The 18,683-nt window shown below is 31.3% G+C and overlaps 1 protein-coding gene across 1 annotated transcript in view; it reads right to left on the bottom strand.

Moving 5' to 3' along the window:
* Positions 1-18,683, bottom strand: part of LOC134241547 (uncharacterized) — a 37,084-nt gene continuing 18,401 nt past the window's right edge. Inside the window, exons 3-7 of the mRNA XM_062723584.1 lie at positions 12,344-12,447; positions 9,578-9,815; positions 3,343-3,475; positions 2,374-2,591; positions 1-110 (exon numbers count right to left, since the gene is read on the bottom strand). Coding sequence (XP_062579568.1) covers positions 1-110; positions 2,374-2,591; positions 3,343-3,475; positions 9,578-9,815; positions 12,344-12,447 — 803 coding nt within the window. The remainder of the gene's footprint in view (positions 111-2,373; positions 2,592-3,342; positions 3,476-9,577; positions 9,816-12,343; positions 12,448-18,683) is intronic.

Below are 18,683 nucleotides of genomic sequence, written 5' to 3' on the forward strand. Positions count from 1 at the left end.
TCAGGCAGACACACTGTACACAACAGCCTGGTTGCCAGACAGATCAGCAAGACGAATTACAGGTCTGGTGGCTAACCTCCGTTCCTGGTTAGCCTCTGAGTGGCTTGCCACTCCAAAACATAACAGCCTTTATTAATTCTTGTAGACTACACCTTATTTATTTTATAAGGTGGACTTCTTCTGTAAGCTGACTTTATTTTGTTAAGTCTCACTTACTGCTGTTATGGTTCGCACACGTCTTACTCTAAGCACAGCTTGCGCTGGAATGAACACTCTGTAACGCGGATCCAGCCTTTATATACCTTATAAGGCGGATTTTTACACACCAACCTAATCACCAAACCAGAATGATTACAATATAAATTTCCGGAATATTACATATTCACTTTTCCGTTTGAATAGACTCGGCACATATTGCACTGTGGACCACTTTAGACAAATCTTTATCGGGGATATAATTATTAAAGGTTAGATAAATCCTTGATATTGAAGATTAAAATAAAATCATTACAAAGAAAATTTATAAACTCTAAAATGTTTAATAAAAACTTTCATCCTGCATTGGTGTTCTAAGTTCAGAGGGCTGAATGAGCACCGAAGACTGCGTTACTTCATGCGGCAGCTTGATTCAGCGATTTTATAAATGGCCGACATTATGCTGTTTTCAGGAATCCAAAACTTTAAAGTCATCTCTTCACCGTAATTTTTCTTTCGTAGATAAACCATGCTCAAAAAAATAATAGGTTGGGATGTTTTAAAAGTGTTCAAACAATTTGTATTAATTTGTAACAATTTGTATTAGACCTAATTATAACATTTTACCGATGTGTAATGTTTGCCAGTTTCATTCGATGTATTATCGGTGTGTATAACCCCAGTAAACGGATAATGAATGCATAACAGTGCAGCAAAATGACGGAAAAGGGTCAATTAACATATGTCCAATCTGCTTTATTCTCAATCATAAAATATCTTATTAGAAAGTGGGACTGTAACTTACAAAATATGCGAGCATCCGTATATTCACGACAAAATTTGCACGAAGTCACCAAAGAAATGGAGCACACACGTGACACGGGAGGGGAGGGTCCGATTTTTTTCGTGTACAACATAAGAAGGTGTTCAACAATACAACAATAACAAAATCAATTGAGAAGCTCAAGAGGCCTTTCTTCAAATATTCATTTTAAATCAACGACTAAAAACTAATTCCGGAAGAAGTATCCAAATCAAATACTCTGTGTTGTGTCAAGAGAGAATTACATTTTTTTAACTTAAGGTAATTATTTATCAATATCTTTGGCGAGCTATCAAAGATTTTGTACAGTTCTTACTACTTGCACAGAAAAGAACAATGAACAGCGATGCATCTTTCTAACTTACATCATCTACGGAAGTGAAAAAAGATGTAATAATTGAATTCTACTTATAACGCAGTATTTGGTTGGATAAAGAAATTACAAGAAAAACATCGATCCGCCTTAGTTCATTTCAGAATTGTATTACATGTATCTGAAGTGATTTTTAATCGTCTTTTTTCATACACTAAATGACGAAAAAATATATTAAAAGGAATTAATTAAATTGCTACCCAATTTATACGGTATAAACTGTGTTTACACTTTTAAAAAAATATAAACTGCACTGTTTACTGCCCCAACTCAGTCCATATCATGTATAAATTGGGTAGCTATTAAATTCATTCCTTAAATAAAAGAGAAGTAATTCATGTTATTTTTCACTGCATCTATTTAAATAAAATTCTTTTCTTAGTTTAATGCTCCTGTTTACTTTTTCTTTCATATGCATATATAGCGATGAAACAGCTGCATATTAAATAAAAACCCCTATCTATGATAACTTGTCTGTTTGGCCTTTTAAGATTAACCGACTAAAATCTTTTTAAAACCTCCAAAATATTCATTCAGGAATTTTCTCATCCCATCAACAACTATTTTTTTTTTATTTCAGAAATGCCTTCAATTTTATTTATCATTGAAAATCTCCGACAAAAAGATCTCGACCTACCTATACCGACGCAATTATTTTAACCCGAATAGTGAGAGGGCAAAGAAACTTCATTCTTATAAACGGCCTTACGGGAATTTTTTAACCACGACTGGACATCTATGATAATATACACTTAATTGGAAAAGGAAAGATCACACAGGCCCTTGACGGAAACTAACTTCTTAAAGAATGAACTACATCAAACCACACCCAAAAATCTTCCTTCTAGCATATAAATAATCTCGTTGCTTTGCTGGGGTAGAATTTCTCAATTCTCTCGAGGAGGCGTTTTTACGTCAATTTTACCTCTTTTTTTTCTTTTTGACTGAACCTCTATGTCAGCATAGTCAAGATGGATTTTACCTTTTTTTTTCTTTTTGACTACAAACTCTATGTCAGCATAGTCAAGAGGGGGGGTTGTTTTTTGTTCTTCTTGTATTACATTGTATTCGTCTAGAAAAGTTGTATCATTACACTTAATGTAGTTACTTTTCCTCTTCTTTCTTCTATTTTCATAGTCTATGTTAATGAGTTCATGATGTGGCTTTTCATAGTCCTTTCCTTTAGATTTATGGTAACAGCTTGAAAAAAATAAAACATTTAGATATTTTCAACGAAAATGATTTATAGTACAACAAGGCATACGGCAATTCATAGTAATATTGTAGTTTCATTTTTCATGGGACTATTTATGGCACTGTTGCCAAGTGAATGTTAGGTCAATATGTTTTTCAATATTCAAAAAGTACTCTAAGCTAGGCAAAACATGTCTAATATATTCAGGTTATATTCTGAATTAACGACGGATTTTTCAGTTAATTCCCTTTCATGACAAGGAGCGGCGGGTGTGACCGGTCGGCAGGAGATGCTCACTCCTTCATGGCTCCTGATCCCACCTCTGATATTTTGGAGGTCCGTGTTTGCTTTGCTCCTATTTTGTATTGTTTTATGGACTTTGATATTGAATACTGTTTGTCACCTCCGTATCCTTCATTTACACAAAATCGACAATATTTAAAAGTATAGATCAAATTTCGGAAATGAAGTCCAACTACCACATAAATTGGAAAAATATCTAAACTGGCCAATACTGGAGTGGGCTTTTTTAAGAATTATCTGACTAACGAAAAAAAAAGATCTCAGTAAGTAAACTACTATTTCTATTTGCTAGTGCTCGACCTTCGTTCTCCGGGATAAAATGACATATGTTAAAGAAATTCGTGCAAAATATTCTAAATCTGTAGTTTCTTAAATAAAAGTGGCAAGGATTTCTACGAGAGTATATTCTTGGTACATACTGGATGAAGGTTTAAAAGAAATTTCAGTACTCACATTTCCCAATTGATGCCACCCCGTCGTTTTATAATAAATGCCACTGTAATGGTGGTCACAAGAATAAGAATAATTGGCACCATAATTCCAACAATCATACCAGCTTTGTTATCTTTTTCTGAATGAAATTCACCTGCAGAAAAAAATATGTTTCAAGCCAATTGAAATATGTGTTGAAAGACGAATGTTTCTCTCATTTATATCATCGAGCAGTAAGCAACATTTATTCATCTGTTTTGTAAAATAATTACAAAAAAGTTAAAAGTTTAATTGTTACAAGTCCGAACGAGAGAGAGAGAGAGAGAAGAGAGAGAGAGGAAGAGGGGGTACACCAGTAAAAGACTGAGTTTAGTCAACCTGATTTTCATGGATAATTGACACATTAATAGTTAACTGTGCATTACAGAGCACGATCTGTCTTTTCTTATTTAATGTAGGAATGTTCGAAAGATATCAATCTTTAAAGGATGCTGATAGGTAAGTTGATTTGTAGAAATACTGTCAACCTTGATTGAACTCAACAAAGCAGAATTATATAATTGTTACATTTGGCTAATCACATTTAATACAAATTGTTGGATTCTCGTTCTATAAATGAATTTTATGACGGGGAGTGCCATATAGCTGATAAACACATACGCCAAAATATAATGGCAAGTGTCACGAGACAGGAGGGGATGATTGCACCTCCTAGGCACCTTATGCCAGGTCACCAGTGTCAGAGGGTCCCTGTTTATGTCTTGTTAAGAGTCAGTCCGCGAGAAAACCATGCAGAACTGTCCAAATCAAAGGTTGTTATATCTTAATGTAATTTCGTGGGTAGTTTGACTTTATAATATTGTTATTCAAAAATGACCAAAAAAATTCCCATCATTCGACCTGGCAGCCGTAGGCAGCGCCACCTCCTTTTTGCACATTTAAGTGCAAATGCACTTAAAAATTCAAGGAAAAATGTATAATTCACATTTGATTTATTTTGCTCAAAATTAAACTTGCATTTCCATTAAGGTTTTTTAAAGTAACATAAGACTATGTTCTTTCAAAGTTGATATTTATTACTATCAAATATGCAATATACCAAAGGGCATACAACTCTTGAAAATTGGCATGATGCCAATTTTCAAGAATTGCAAAAAGTATAACAAATTAAATGCCCTAAATCTACCAAGACCAATCTTTGAAATTAATTATTTTTATTTTATTGTACAAATATAACTCTAAACATTATCTTTGCAAAATATTGAGCTTGGGAAATAATAAATAATTGAGATATGGGGATTAACAAGTTGCCATTTTTCGAAAAAAAATGTTCAAACTCAAATGGGTTACAAAGTCAAATATAGTACTTTAAATTATAATCAATTGTTGTTCAATATCAAAACATGTAATATTTTCTTTGAAATAATAATTAAGATTGAAAAAAAAAATTTAAATTGAATTTAACTAAATTGTCAGAAATGACCCCTAATATGAGGATTGGCATATTGCCAATTGTTTAGAAATGACATTTTATAATTGAAGAAGCTTGCATAATGACCAGTATTTCAGGGTATTTAATATATGTTAACTTGTACGATTTAATTGGTACATGTACTTCGACATTGTTAACATCTTAATATTTAATATGCATCAGGTTTCAATTGCAGGAATACACAAAAATTCAGAGTAAATTTTCGGTGTTTGTTTTGTTAAATAAGGTCAAAGATCAAGGTCAACAGTGCTTTTGTTTTACCAAATATAACACTATTATAAAGACTAATTTCCTGTATACAGGTATAGCAAATAATTCAGAATATGACTTGGGAAGCTGTGATTTTTCTTGTTAAATCTTATCTTAATTTAGAATCACAATGTATACTTAAGCAAGTAGAATTTTTTCAAGCATAAGAAATTTCAAGGTCATTTTAATTTTGGAAGTGAATATAAAATATCAGGAAGCAGTCAAGCATTGTAATTTTTTTTTTTTTTTTTTTGTTGAATGTACTTAGTTATCGAGTGACATTCAAATTTTAATCTGCAATGAAATTAAAAACTAGTTATGTCCTAATTTGTTGATTTTAAAAACTTGGTGTTCATTCATTTTGAGTTTGTTGCCATGACAAAATGTCTGTCAAGAAAATGGCTCTGATATTCCTTTTTGTTCAGTTTGATCCTTGACCTTTGACTTTCTGACCTCAAAATTTAGAGGGTTTTCTACTTTTCAAGAAACCAGTATACTAAATTTGATGTTTGTGAAGCAATGGGTATTCAAGATTTTGAATGATTAAGATCTACATTCTGGTATACCTAGAGAATTGTAACCCTTGACCTTTGACCTTGTGAACTCCAAACTAAAAGGGGCCCTCTACTTATTTGTAGATACCAGTGTACTATGTTTATTATCTATCGAGTATTTTTTTCTAAGATAAGGGAGAACACACTTGGTCTATTGACTGACAAACAGGTGCTAAGCTGTATGTGAATATCACCCTTTTTAAATACAATGTAAAATATACATTTCAGGTAACCCCCCCCCCCCCATTAACCCCATTTAACCCCTAAGAAATAGTTAAATTGATAAAGAACAAAAATGTACAAAATACTGGTATTTTTTCGACAGCAAAATTTAAATTTTTGAAAATATTTAACTAAGCAAAAAACTCCTTGCTGAAGTTCAAGGATGAGATAATTTGAAAATTGAAAAAAAAAATATCCAACTTTAAGTAAAAAGTACAGCCAAAAATTTGAGAGTCCAATAACAGATTTTTAATATAATGTAGAAAGACATGTTGTCTAGTAACTGGTATATGATTGAGTTGATTCTAAGCGTCACTTTCTGAGTTATAGGTTTTTGAAAAGTGAGTATTTTCACCAGTTTTCAAAAATCTGGAAATATGCCAGATTTGTGACCTTTTTGCACTAAAATGGGGACACAGTTTGTGATTATGAAAAATTTTCCGAAACAAGTGTATCTTGTTACTTTCAACCATATATGGATATTATATATCAATATTAAATAAAATGCTGAATTTTTTAATATAAAATCCTTTAAAATTCCTGTTTTCAACCTGTGTAAGGACCAAGAATTCTATTTTTAGTAACAATGTCGATTTAACCCCTTAAGGGAGACCACACTGAAAAAAAAATTGTGGCAAAATATTTCATATTGTAGAAGAAATTTACACACAAAACATGAAGTTGATCAGAGAACCTTGCTCCCATAACCTTTTGCATGGTTTTCTCGTAGACATGCTCTTAATTAATAAAAGGAAAATTACAAGTATTTAACTTCAAACGGACTCTATTCCAGTATCATTCATATGAATTTTGAGACTTGAACTATAAGATTTGAGCCTTCAGTAAGTTGTTTGCTTTCTATCAATTTAAACATGACGCAATCTTATAAAAATACTGACAGGAGATGTTATACAAAATACTCCATAAAGGAGTTTAAGAAAATGAAAGATGCTGGAGTTTAGTCTTATCCCATCTCCCGAATCAAACAATTGTCATCTTTTTTCGCTTGGCAAATTCTTTTCAGGTAAGTTTAATTTTACACCCCCTCCCCTCTCGACCCTTTCAAAATCGTTTCTACGTCACTGCTTTGACTGCAATTTTCGTGAATAAGAGATTTTATGAACATGAATATATCAACTTGTATTAAATAAGGGGGGTTGAATTTATAGAATATATATTGTTTATAAATTTGTTTATTAAATGTGATTTAATCTAAAAAAAAAAATATAATACATCTTCCGTTCCTCGTTTTAGCAACACCCCTCAAGAACCACCATCATTTTTCATTATTTTATCCATTTCAATACTATTATGTAAATTGTGGGGAGGTGAATGGGATTAGACGATTGGATACTAGATTCACTCGTATATTTAATATAATGACCTTGAAAATGAATTTATTTATCTTTTCTCGACTGACACGCTCCTTCCCCCAACAGTTTTCAGTGGATACATATAACATTTAAAAAAAACAATTTATCTTCAAAATAAAAATCTGTCTGCAATGGTATTAAAAATACCATTATGGTTATTCAGAAAAAGTATCAATTTAGTATTAATTTACAAAACCTTATACAATTTTATTAATAATGTTATGAAAATAATTTTGTCACAATTTGATACCCCCCCCCCCCCCCCCCCCAATTTGAATGTATATGAAACCATCCTTTTATCATGTCTATAGATGTTAAATTCAAACCGGTTTTCAATTGTTACCACTTTGTACTGCAAACAGGCATAAGTTTTAGCTGCATTAACGATTAGGTTTCATCTTTTTTTTTGTGGAGGGGGGGGGGGGGGTAGTACCCTCCCCCGAATAATTTTGTCAATATATATCGTGGATGGTCCTATATCGATGGGGTACCTAAATCGTTGGCATCTCTTTTTGAGCTGATAATTTTTTAATTGGAGATCTGACTTTTTCAATATATGAATGTTAAGTAACAGGTACTAGTTTAAAGTATGTAATGTAAAATTAAAAATATTCGTAGGAATGACGGTGTTTGGTTAACTCAAAAACACTACATTTACGAAACGTAAACAATTTACATGTAGATTGAATATACCAATTATTTTTTAATTTGTTGAGAGTATGCAATCAAATACTTGTACGCATTCTTATATTTTTCTCAACTGATGACAAAACAAGTTTCTACGGCACTCAGAAAACTACGTACGTTTATATTGAAAATATATGATTTTAGTTAGTCAGTCCTCCATGATTTTTCCCCTCGCTTATTTCATTATTACAAGTTTCATATGTGTTTTGCGTTTTTCTCTTACTTTTCATAAACTTGTGTCTCTGACCTAAATTTATATGTTGTAAATATTCTTCATTGTCCTCATGTAGATCTACCTGAAATAGTTTGGATGAATAAAATGATCTTGAACTCCAACGGAGCCAGATGCCTTAAACAACATATCAAATGCATATTTTGATAAAAAAAAAACATGTTATTATTTTATTTAATTTCCTATTCAATTGTACTCGTTAGGAAAAATTTTGTAACTGTTAATTACCATGAAATACAGGCGGGGCCTAATTTGTACGGGTTTGTTTATTATGACGTCACACATAATGTAAGGTCTTCAAAATACCACAAAATGAATTTTTTTGCTATTTCAAACAGCTGGTAGCTGTATACTACATACAAACTTACTATTACATGCAGTTCTGTCGTTTGTTATATCCCACACAACAGTATATAAACGATGAATTGATCGCAGTGCACTTGTCAATGTGACGTCATCTCTCAAAAATGACGCAGTTTGTACACAGTGAGAGGCTGATCAAGTCACATTTTGTACAATGAAAGCTGTCCTTTGTTCTCAAGTAAAAAATATTTGCAGATAAATAAAAGGCCGTTAGCTTGGATTCGAGTCTTTTTTAGTATTTGACTGAGAAATAGGGCCCTTATCTTTTGATGTCACAATGCTCAGAAAACGACGTCAAAGTCGCGGTATTGTCAACACTGAAGTAATTTTTGTTGACCGCATTTTGAGAACTAGAAATAAAATTTAAATTCAAAGTGTAACAAAAATTTTAAACTTGATGCAGAATTTTTTTTAAAGGAATATGATATTATTAAAATCTAGTGCGTAAATTTATTCATAATTGTGTTTAATTTGATGCTGATATACGAGACATTGGACATTCACATTGCTAGCTCTGGAACAGCGATTAAAACGATGTCTATGCATGCTTAAATTAAAGATGCTGCATATTTTTTTTCTGAGCAATTTACAACTGCATGTTAAGAAGTCTAAATATTACAAGGTATATTCCATATACTTGTATATTTTTTTCAGAGAGAGAGAGAGAGAGAGAGAGAGAGAGTTCTATGCATATAAAGTAATTACCGTTCTTATAAGCGCTACTTTTTCCCTGCACAGCACAGTTAAGGTTACAAATGAAAATATCATGTATTTTTTATCTTAAAAAATCTCCGATATTTCCATTTGTAACCTTGGTTGTGCTGCGTAATTGTTGTCTTATGTATTAAAAGTGATGTATGATAAAATAATGTTAAATTTTCATTTCACAATATATTTTGCGAAACTGAATATTTTAAAAATATCGGCCTAAGGAATGCTTTATATATACTTTAATAGTTTTTTAATGCTGACTACTTCTTAAAAATTTTAAAATGTTCAGCTTATTTTATTTACGGAATTCTCCATATGAATATGTGAATAAAAACAGACTACATGTATCTTTGCTTTATATATAGATAATAACCTTCGAGTGATGCAGTCGTGCCCTCCACGAAAGAGACAACATTAGTCTGTGTTGTTAGTTTGTTGTCTTTGAAGGTGTCGTTGGTGATAGACACAGAATCATTTCCCTTTTCTAGGTTGCTTTCTGTGATACTTTCCATATACATGCTCGTGTCGGTTGTATTTCTATCTATATTCTGGATCTGTGTTGTAGAAGTGCTGCTTTCCTCATCACTTAGAATCGACCTGAATAAGAAAAACTATAAGTTAATGTATCTGTAATGACTTAGTAGTATAAACTGGAAAACATTTCATTAGAAGAACTAATATGTTACGTCTGTTACAACGCACTTTGAAGAATTACGCACTTTGAAAAAAAATTTCAAAGTGCGTTAAAATTTGGGACCAAGCTAACGCACTTTGAAAAAAAAATTTTTTCAAAGTGCGTTAATATCGACCATATTAATGCACTTTGAAATTAAAAGAAAAGATTGATCAATATTCCTTCAAATAATCGATATGATAAATAATAGATCCTGGTTTCATAACTTTTTTATGATAAAGTCACTGTAGGACCTGAGATATTGACGTTTTAAATGTTTAAGGTTTTGATAAAATAAAAGGGAAAATTAAAGGGGTCTTGAGAAAAGAGTGACGATTGTTTAAGTTCATTAATTCGTTTCTTCTTTTTCTTTTAATTCTAGTCTTTGATAAGAAGATGTCAAGGTGTATAGGGGACACTAATAGAGGACAGCTTCAAGCAACTTAGCATTTATCATAATAAAAAGGGGGAAAATTGATTGTTCAAAACTGTGAAAATTCTTTCTCTCTCATACGTTTTACTGTACTTAAAAATTTCTTGTTTCATCTGTTTTAATTAACTCATTAATTATTGAAAGTTTTCAACGTCATACCATTTAGATAAATACATAATTATATGTATGCTTTGAGTATAGCATAGACATTGTGACAAGGCGAAGGGCCAAGGGAGGAGATAGGAGTTTAGCCCCCCACTTACTTTGGAAAGATATATACATCTAATAAGCATTGAAAATGCAGCATTCCCTTTTTAGGTTTATTGCTCCCCTCCCCTGTTTGTTACCGACATCTATGTATTGGAAAGATAAAGATTTGGACTGAGGGATCTTAAACCAGTCTTCTTTTTTCGACGGGAGTAAATCAATTCATTTTTGACGTTAGGGTTAGGCTTAGTTTTTTTGAAAGATAAATAACAAATAAAATCTTTCCATGACTAAAATATGATTTTTTTTTCAAAATGCGTTTAGTGTCTCCGTGGCAAAATATATTGATGTACACTCTTAACGCACTTTGAAAAGTTTTTTTCAAAGTGCGTTGAGTTGGTCCCAAATTTAATGCACTTTGAAACATTTTTTTCAAAGTGCGTAATTTTTTCAAAGTGTGTTGTCACAAATGTCTAAATTCTCCCATGATATTTAATTCAAACATAATTATATAAACAAATTTTTATTTTTGACCGAGAAACATCTGCGGGTTTCACGACCTTCTTTTACATGAATAATACTTGTTGTGAATCAAATTATGTATTAGTGAAGAATGTTGCCTCAATCGCGGAAATCAATAGTTGCAAATATATTGCAAACAATCTAATTGCAATTGAATGTCACGACTGATAGTTTGTTTACAGTTGGCTACTGAAAAGAATTTTATTTTCTAATGGGATATATGTTCTCAAATTTGAAAATTTGAATTCACTTTAAGGATCAAAATAAAATAGAAGATATAAATGGGGGGGGGGGGGGGCATTTACACAGCTTTTGGTATTATTTCTATAATGTTGATTTTATAAAATTGTAATTTTTTATGGTGTTTGTTTTAATTTTAAATATGTTCCTTAAACATTATTATCGTCGGATGAATCTATACCATTTAGTGACGATTGACAAATAGTCTACTTTACTGTTACTGAACGGCATTCTCTGCCCTTAATTGACTTTTCTAGACCATTTTGTGATCATTCATTAAACTGATATGTGTAGATTCGTCCTCAAAATATGAATTCGAAGAAAAATGTCTGTTTGTATGCTTTTTTTATTTCTGGCAGAAATTTCGTATTCAATGAATGAAACAACAGCTAACAAGATTAAAATTCCGCCAAAAGAATAAAACATTATACTCTTGAGTTTCAAAATCAATGTCTCATCATCTAACTTGAACATATTCTTGAAATCAAAACCAAATGAATTCTTTGGGCAAAATTCAAAAGGTTATATATAAGAAAATAAAAAAACTAAATATTGAATATTTAAAAGACTTTCATACGGTTTCATTTTCTCGTATTGCTGCAGTGTTTTGTCAGAACTGGTTTCATTAACGTCCACTGTAGGATTGATCGATGTGTTGTCCAATTTTGTTCCGGAAAAATACTTAACATATGTTGTCCTAACTGTCACATCTGCGCCTTCAACTAAAATAATATTTCAACTAAATATAATACTAAAAGCTAGAATCATATCAAATTTAATTATGTAGTCGAGTAGTAAAATTAAAAACATCATGTAAAATTCAATTTTTTTTCTTTGATAATTTATATACAAATAAATTTACAAAAAATTAAATTTTATAAGAAAAAAATACTACTTAAAGTATTTACATTCACCCAAAAACATGTATACGTCAACTTAATTACATTTGTATATTCTTGTAAATTTGTATTTACAATATAATAAACGTTTAAAGACACGATATGAAAATTATTTCTCTATAACACAAATCATTCTATGAGTTACATTAAGCTAGTGCATTATACGCTCTCAACTATTATACCGCTTATTGACACTGATTTTTGTTGTTTTGCAGACGTGTTATTCTGAAGTTCACATGTAAATAATCCTTCATCTTCTTCTTTCAAACCTATAGATGAAAACCACAAAAAGATAACATTTCCTTAAATTATTTGAACGTGTTTCAAACCATTTAAAAGTATTTTTATCAAGTTTAAAATTGCACAAAAAAAAATTGAAGTTCCACCCTAAAAAAATGATGTACTATAGTAAACTATAATTATAACTTTGATACTTTGAAAATTTGATTCACTATATTGATCACTTTGACACTTTGAAAAAAAAATTATCGAAAGCTTTGACACTTTTAAAAACTTTGGCGAAAATTTTCACACTTTGAAAAAACTTTAACGAAAACTTTGATACTTTAAAAACTTTGGCGAAAACTTTGATAATTTGAAAAACTTTGGCGAAAACTTTCACAATTTGATAAACTTTGGCGAAAACTTTCACAATTTGACAAACTTTGGCGAAAACTTTCACAATTTGAAAAAACATTAACGAAAACTTTTATACTTTAAAAACTTTGGCGAAAACTTTGATACTTTGAGAAATTTAGCGAACACTTTCACAATTTGATAAACTTTGGCGAAAACTTTCACACTTTGAAAAACTTTGACACTTTGAAAAACTTTGGCGAAATCTTTGATACTTTGAAAAACTTTGATAAAAACTTTGACACTTTGAAAAACTTTGACACTTTGAAAAACTTTATCTAAAATTTTACAATTTAAAAAATTTCGGTAAAAAGTTTGACACTTTAAAAATCTGTAAACTATAGTTAACTATAGTTTTTTTGTTAGGGCAGAAAAAAACAACAATTTCGTGAAATAAAAACGCATGTATCTGGAAAATGTGGCAGATTTTGTGTGATAATTACGCAGGTATGTTAAGGTTACAACCAAATATTATACATGTACTTGCTTATATGATATGACGTCAGAGTAAGCTATATGTCGTGAAGTTTAGAGATAACAATTTCTTAAAATCGATATCTAAGGTTGATTTGTTGTCGTGAAAATGAATCAAAATAAGCAGAGGCATTTTATCATTTATCGGTGTCTGTAGTTATCACAGGGGTTAAATACGAAACCCGTGACGTCATTACTGTTGATCATGCAGTAGCAGAGTAAAGATGAAACGTAAGGAGAATTTATGTAAACAAACACAAGAAATCGGAGTTTGAAAGCATTTGTATTGAATATCGTGTGATTCATATAGGAATAAAGCTAATGAATTAGGTATGCTAATTTACTTATACAATATCTTTGTAAAACTAAAGCAGGCAGGGTGTTCACTGGCCGATCAGCCTTTCCTCTGTCGTTCGTGACAAAAAAGATGCCAAAGTTTAACACTAAGCCGCATACTTTGTAACTTAATTTTTGTTTCTAAGTAAAGTTCTTGTTCTATTGTTTATGGAAAGTGCTGCTAGAATCGTAAGGTTTCCGAAAATGTTGCATAATTATAACTGGATAGGACAATATGATTCTAGCTGCACTTTTGATAGTACAAAGATGTTTTTACATAACTATCATTACAAATTGAAATTGTGCGGGTTTGTTAATGCAGCACATGGATCAGAATTCGGCGAATTAAAACTTTTTTTATAATCATGTCACACTAATAATTCGGAAAAATGAAGGATAAAACTTTTGCTATAATTATGCATTATATAGACTTCAATAGGACTTATACTACAGGAAGCACTTCACCACGACGTCACCACGTGACGTCTATAATTAGAAAATATACCTTAATGAAAAAGTGAAAATTTCAACACTACCCCGGGGATAATTAATTTCAATTTGTAATAACATTTATGTAAAAACATCTCTGTACCATGAAAAGTGCAGCTAGAATCCTACTGTCCTTTCACAGAAATAATTATTCATCACTTTCGGACAAAACCTTCCCAAAATTCTTACATTTTGTTTATAACATCGAAAAAATTCATCAACTCTCATAAATCATACGATTCTAGCAGCTCTTTCCAAAAACAAAAGAATAAGAACTTTTGAGAGAAACAAGAATTAAGTTTCAAAGTATGCGGCGTAGTTTAGAACTTTTACATCTTTTTTGTTACAAACCACATAGGAAAGGCTGATCGGCAAGTAAACACCCTCCCTGCTTTAGTTTTACGAAGAAATTGTAGAATTATTTTAGCATACCTTATCTATAAGCTTTATTCCCATATGAATCACACATGATATTCATTTTAAATGCTTTCAACTTCCGATTTCTTGTGTTTGTTTACATGAATTCTCGTTACGTTTCACTTTTACTCTCCTACTGCATAATCAACAGTTATGACGTCATGTGTGGTATTTAACCCCTGTAATAACTACAGACACCCAGAAACGATAAAAGACCGTTCATATTATGCCTCTGCATATTTTAATTCATTTTTACGATCTTGAAATGATTTTTCGAATTTGAGAAATTCTTATCTCTAAACTTCACGTCATATAGCTTACCATGACGTCATATCATATAGACAAGTATAATATTTGATTGTAACCTTGACATACCTGCGTAATTATCCCCGACGTAGTGTTGAACTTTTCACTTTTTCATTAAGGCATATTTTTTTAATTATAGTCCTCACGCGGTGATGTCATGGTGAAGTGCTTCATGTAGTATAAGTCCCATTGACGTCTATAGTATGCATAATGATAGCAAATTTTTTATTTATGCCTTTCCTGATTTATTAGTGTTAGATATTATTTTTTAAAAAAAAAGTGTTAAATCGCCGAATTCTAATCCGTGTCCCGCCTTACCAAACCCGCATATATGATTTTATAAGGGGGAAACCTTTGTATAGGACAAATCATATTTTTCACATAACAAATGTTTACGTCACAAAAAATATTCAACCTTCTTGTGTTTTCAGAAATAATGATTTGGGTTTTTTTTTGTCGAAAAATCTAGTTCTTTGATTGTTATTTTCTATTTTTTGGTTAAAAAAGAAATAGGGAGAATTTTATGTTAATGATTTGTATTTTTTATTCGATGATACTTGTCTCTTGTTACTTAGTAAATAGCTTTGTACAGTCTCTTGAAAAAAAATCTAAATTTTTTTTTCTGCCAGGATTACTGAGAGACAAAGATATTTTTCTAGATTAAAATGTGTCGCTTTAAACGCACTTAATCAGTCGTTGGGGTGACCTTATATTCAAACAAAATTTACTACGCATTATCCTACGAAGAAACATACATTAAAAATTTGATTGGATCAAATTAAAAATCAAACATTTATGTAAAACACAAGAAGGAAGAGACTGAATGATGACAATCTCATGATTTAAATCAAAATGAGTTTAAAACTGAAAACTGAAGGTGAAGAAAAACAAGTAGTAATTGCTTTCTGTTCTTAGTTTGAATTGTTTTGTGGACTTTTATATTGAATGCTGTTCGTTATCTCCATATCCTTCACTAATTAATCTTCAAAAGATATAAATCTGTAATTAGGGCATAAAATGCGGACTTCTAGAAATTCTAGAGTTTGAATTAAACGTCTAGAAGGATAAAGCATCCCCTATTGAATGGACACATTCGCCGTAAACCCTACCCGTATGCGTACAGATTTCAAACCACGTTTGCAAACAAGGCCTAAAAATGAAGACAAAACAAGTCAGACATTATACGATCTAATGTTAGATGATACTAGTATTTGTTTGCAAGATTATGAACGACCATAGATCTACGAAAAGATAATTTGATAGGAAGTTTTTGAAGGAATTTTACCGTCAACTTAAAATGGTAGCCTCCCTCGATTTTAAAATTGATTGTACCCCGAAGATGCTAGCGCTCTTGAGTATGAAATATTGACATAAAGAACGGTAATCAAGCTAAAAATATCTTTTAAAAAATACTACTCGGTGGGTGGCACAGCCAACAGGCAGCATAAAAAACATAACAGGTGGAAACAGGTATCATGCTGGAGTAAGTATCCCTTTTCGATTGGCTATACATAATGTGTACGTGTTGTAAATTGCAAAAAAAGTCTGTAGACAAGTAAGTCTTAATATAATGACCTCAAAATAAGCATAAATAACGCATTCCAAAATCAAAACAGAAAATCTTTTTTTCTGTTTTAAGCATTTTGCCCTTAGGTATTGACTAAACTCAACAAATAACACAGTTTACAAGATATTTATTGGTGCAAATACTAAAAGTTAAAAGAACGCAAGTCATCATTTACATAGCTAGTTTTATGGAGTAAATTTCCTCCCAAAAACTATTACTGAAACAGTTTTCACTACCACATTAAAATTTTAAAAAGAAAAACATCTACAGGGTAAATTTCCTCTCAAAAATGACTCTGATACAGTTAACATTCAGTAGTCAATTCAAATGCGACTATCCATGATTAAACAAAATTTTATGGAGTAAATTTCCTCCCAAAGAATATCACTGATAAAGTATTCACTACAACAATTACAATTTGAAAATAGCAAAAATCTAGAGAGTAAATTTCCTCTCTAAATGCACATTGGTGCATTGTACATTCAGTATTTCAATGCCAAATCAACCATCGTTTACATCGCTAGATTTTACGGAGTAAATTTCCTCCCAAAGCTTTTCACTGATACAGTGTTCACTACTTTCATTACAGTTTGTTATAAACAAAAATCTAGAGAGTAAATTTCCTCTCTAAATTCACGTCGGTGTATTGTACATTCAGTATTTCAATGCCAAATCAACCATCGTTTACACAGCTAGATTTTACGGAGTAAATTTCCCCCCAAAGAATTTCACTGATACAGTGTTCACTACTAACATTGCAAATTAGTTCTAACAAAAATCTACATAGTAAATTTCCTCTCTAAATTCACGTCGGTGCATTGTACATTCAGTATTTCAAAGCCAAAGAAACCATCGTTTACATAGCTACACTTTACGGAGTAAATTTCCTCCCAAAGAATATCACTGATACATTGTTCACCACTACATTTCAAAATAGAAAAAAAAGTCTACGGAGTAAATTTCCTCTCAAAATTCACGTCGCTGCATTGTACATTCAGTATTTCAAATCAACCATCGTTTACACAGCTAGATTTTACGGAGTAAATTTCCTCCCAAAGAATATCACTGATATGGTGTACACAACTACATTACAATTTGAAAATAGCAAAAATCGAGAGAGGAAATTTCCTCTCAAAAAGACATTCATACAGTAAACATACAGTAGTCAATTCAAAAGCGACAATCATTTATAAAACAAGACTTTACGGAGTAAATTTCCTCCCAAAGAATTTCACTGATACAGTGTTCACTACTTACATTACAGTTTGTTATTAACGAAAATCTAGAGAGTAAATTTCCTCTCTAAATTCACGTCGGTGTATTGTACATTCAGTATTTCAATACCAAATCAACTATCGTGAACATAGCTAGATGTTACGGAGTAAATTTCCTCCCAAAGAATATCACCGATACAGTGTTCACTACTATCATTATAGTTTGTTTATAACAAAAATCTACAGAGTAAATTTCCTCTCTAAATTCACGTCGGTACGTTGTACATTCAGTATTTCAAAGTCAAAGAAACTATGGTTTACACAGCTAGATTTTACGGAGTAAATTTCCTCCCAAAGAATATAACTGATATAGTGTACACAACTACATTAAAATTTGAAATAGCAATAATCTAGAGAGAAAATTTCCTCTCAAAATGACATTCATACAGTAAACATACAGTAGTCAATTCAGATGCGACTATCCTTTATATAACAAGACTTTACGGAGTAAATTTCCTCCCCAAGAATTTAACTGATTGAGTGTTCACTACTTATATTACAGTTTGTTATTAACAAAAATCCAGAGAGTAAATTTCCTCTGTAAATTCACGTCGGTGCATTGTACATTCAGTATTTAAAAGCCAAAGAAACCATCGTTTATGCAGCTAGATTTTACGGAGTAAATTTCCTCCCAAAGACTATCACTGATATAATGTTCACTACCACATTACAATTTGAAAAAAGGCAAAAATATACAGGGTAAATTTCCTCTCAAAAATGACACTGATACAGTTAGCATACAGTAGTCAATTCAAAAGCGACTATCCTTGATATAACAATATTTTACGGAGTAAATTTCCTCCCAAAGAATATCACTGATACAGTATTCACCACAACAATTACAATTTGAAAATAGCAAAAATTTACAGAGTAAATTTCCTCTCTAAACTCACATAGGTGCATTGTACGTTCAGTATTTCAAAGCCAAAGCAACCATCATTAACATACTAGATTTTACATTCATTATTCGCCGATAGAAAATAAACATTTTATACAGAAAACAGCA

Source organism: Saccostrea cucullata, unplaced genomic scaffold (genome assembly GCF_032062105.1).
Source record: "Saccostrea cucullata isolate Sc308-1 unplaced genomic scaffold, CSIRO_AGI_Scuc_v1 ctg4422, whole genome shotgun sequence".
NCBI classification, from domain to species: Eukaryota; Metazoa; Mollusca; class Bivalvia; order Ostreida; family Ostreidae; genus Saccostrea; species Saccostrea cuccullata.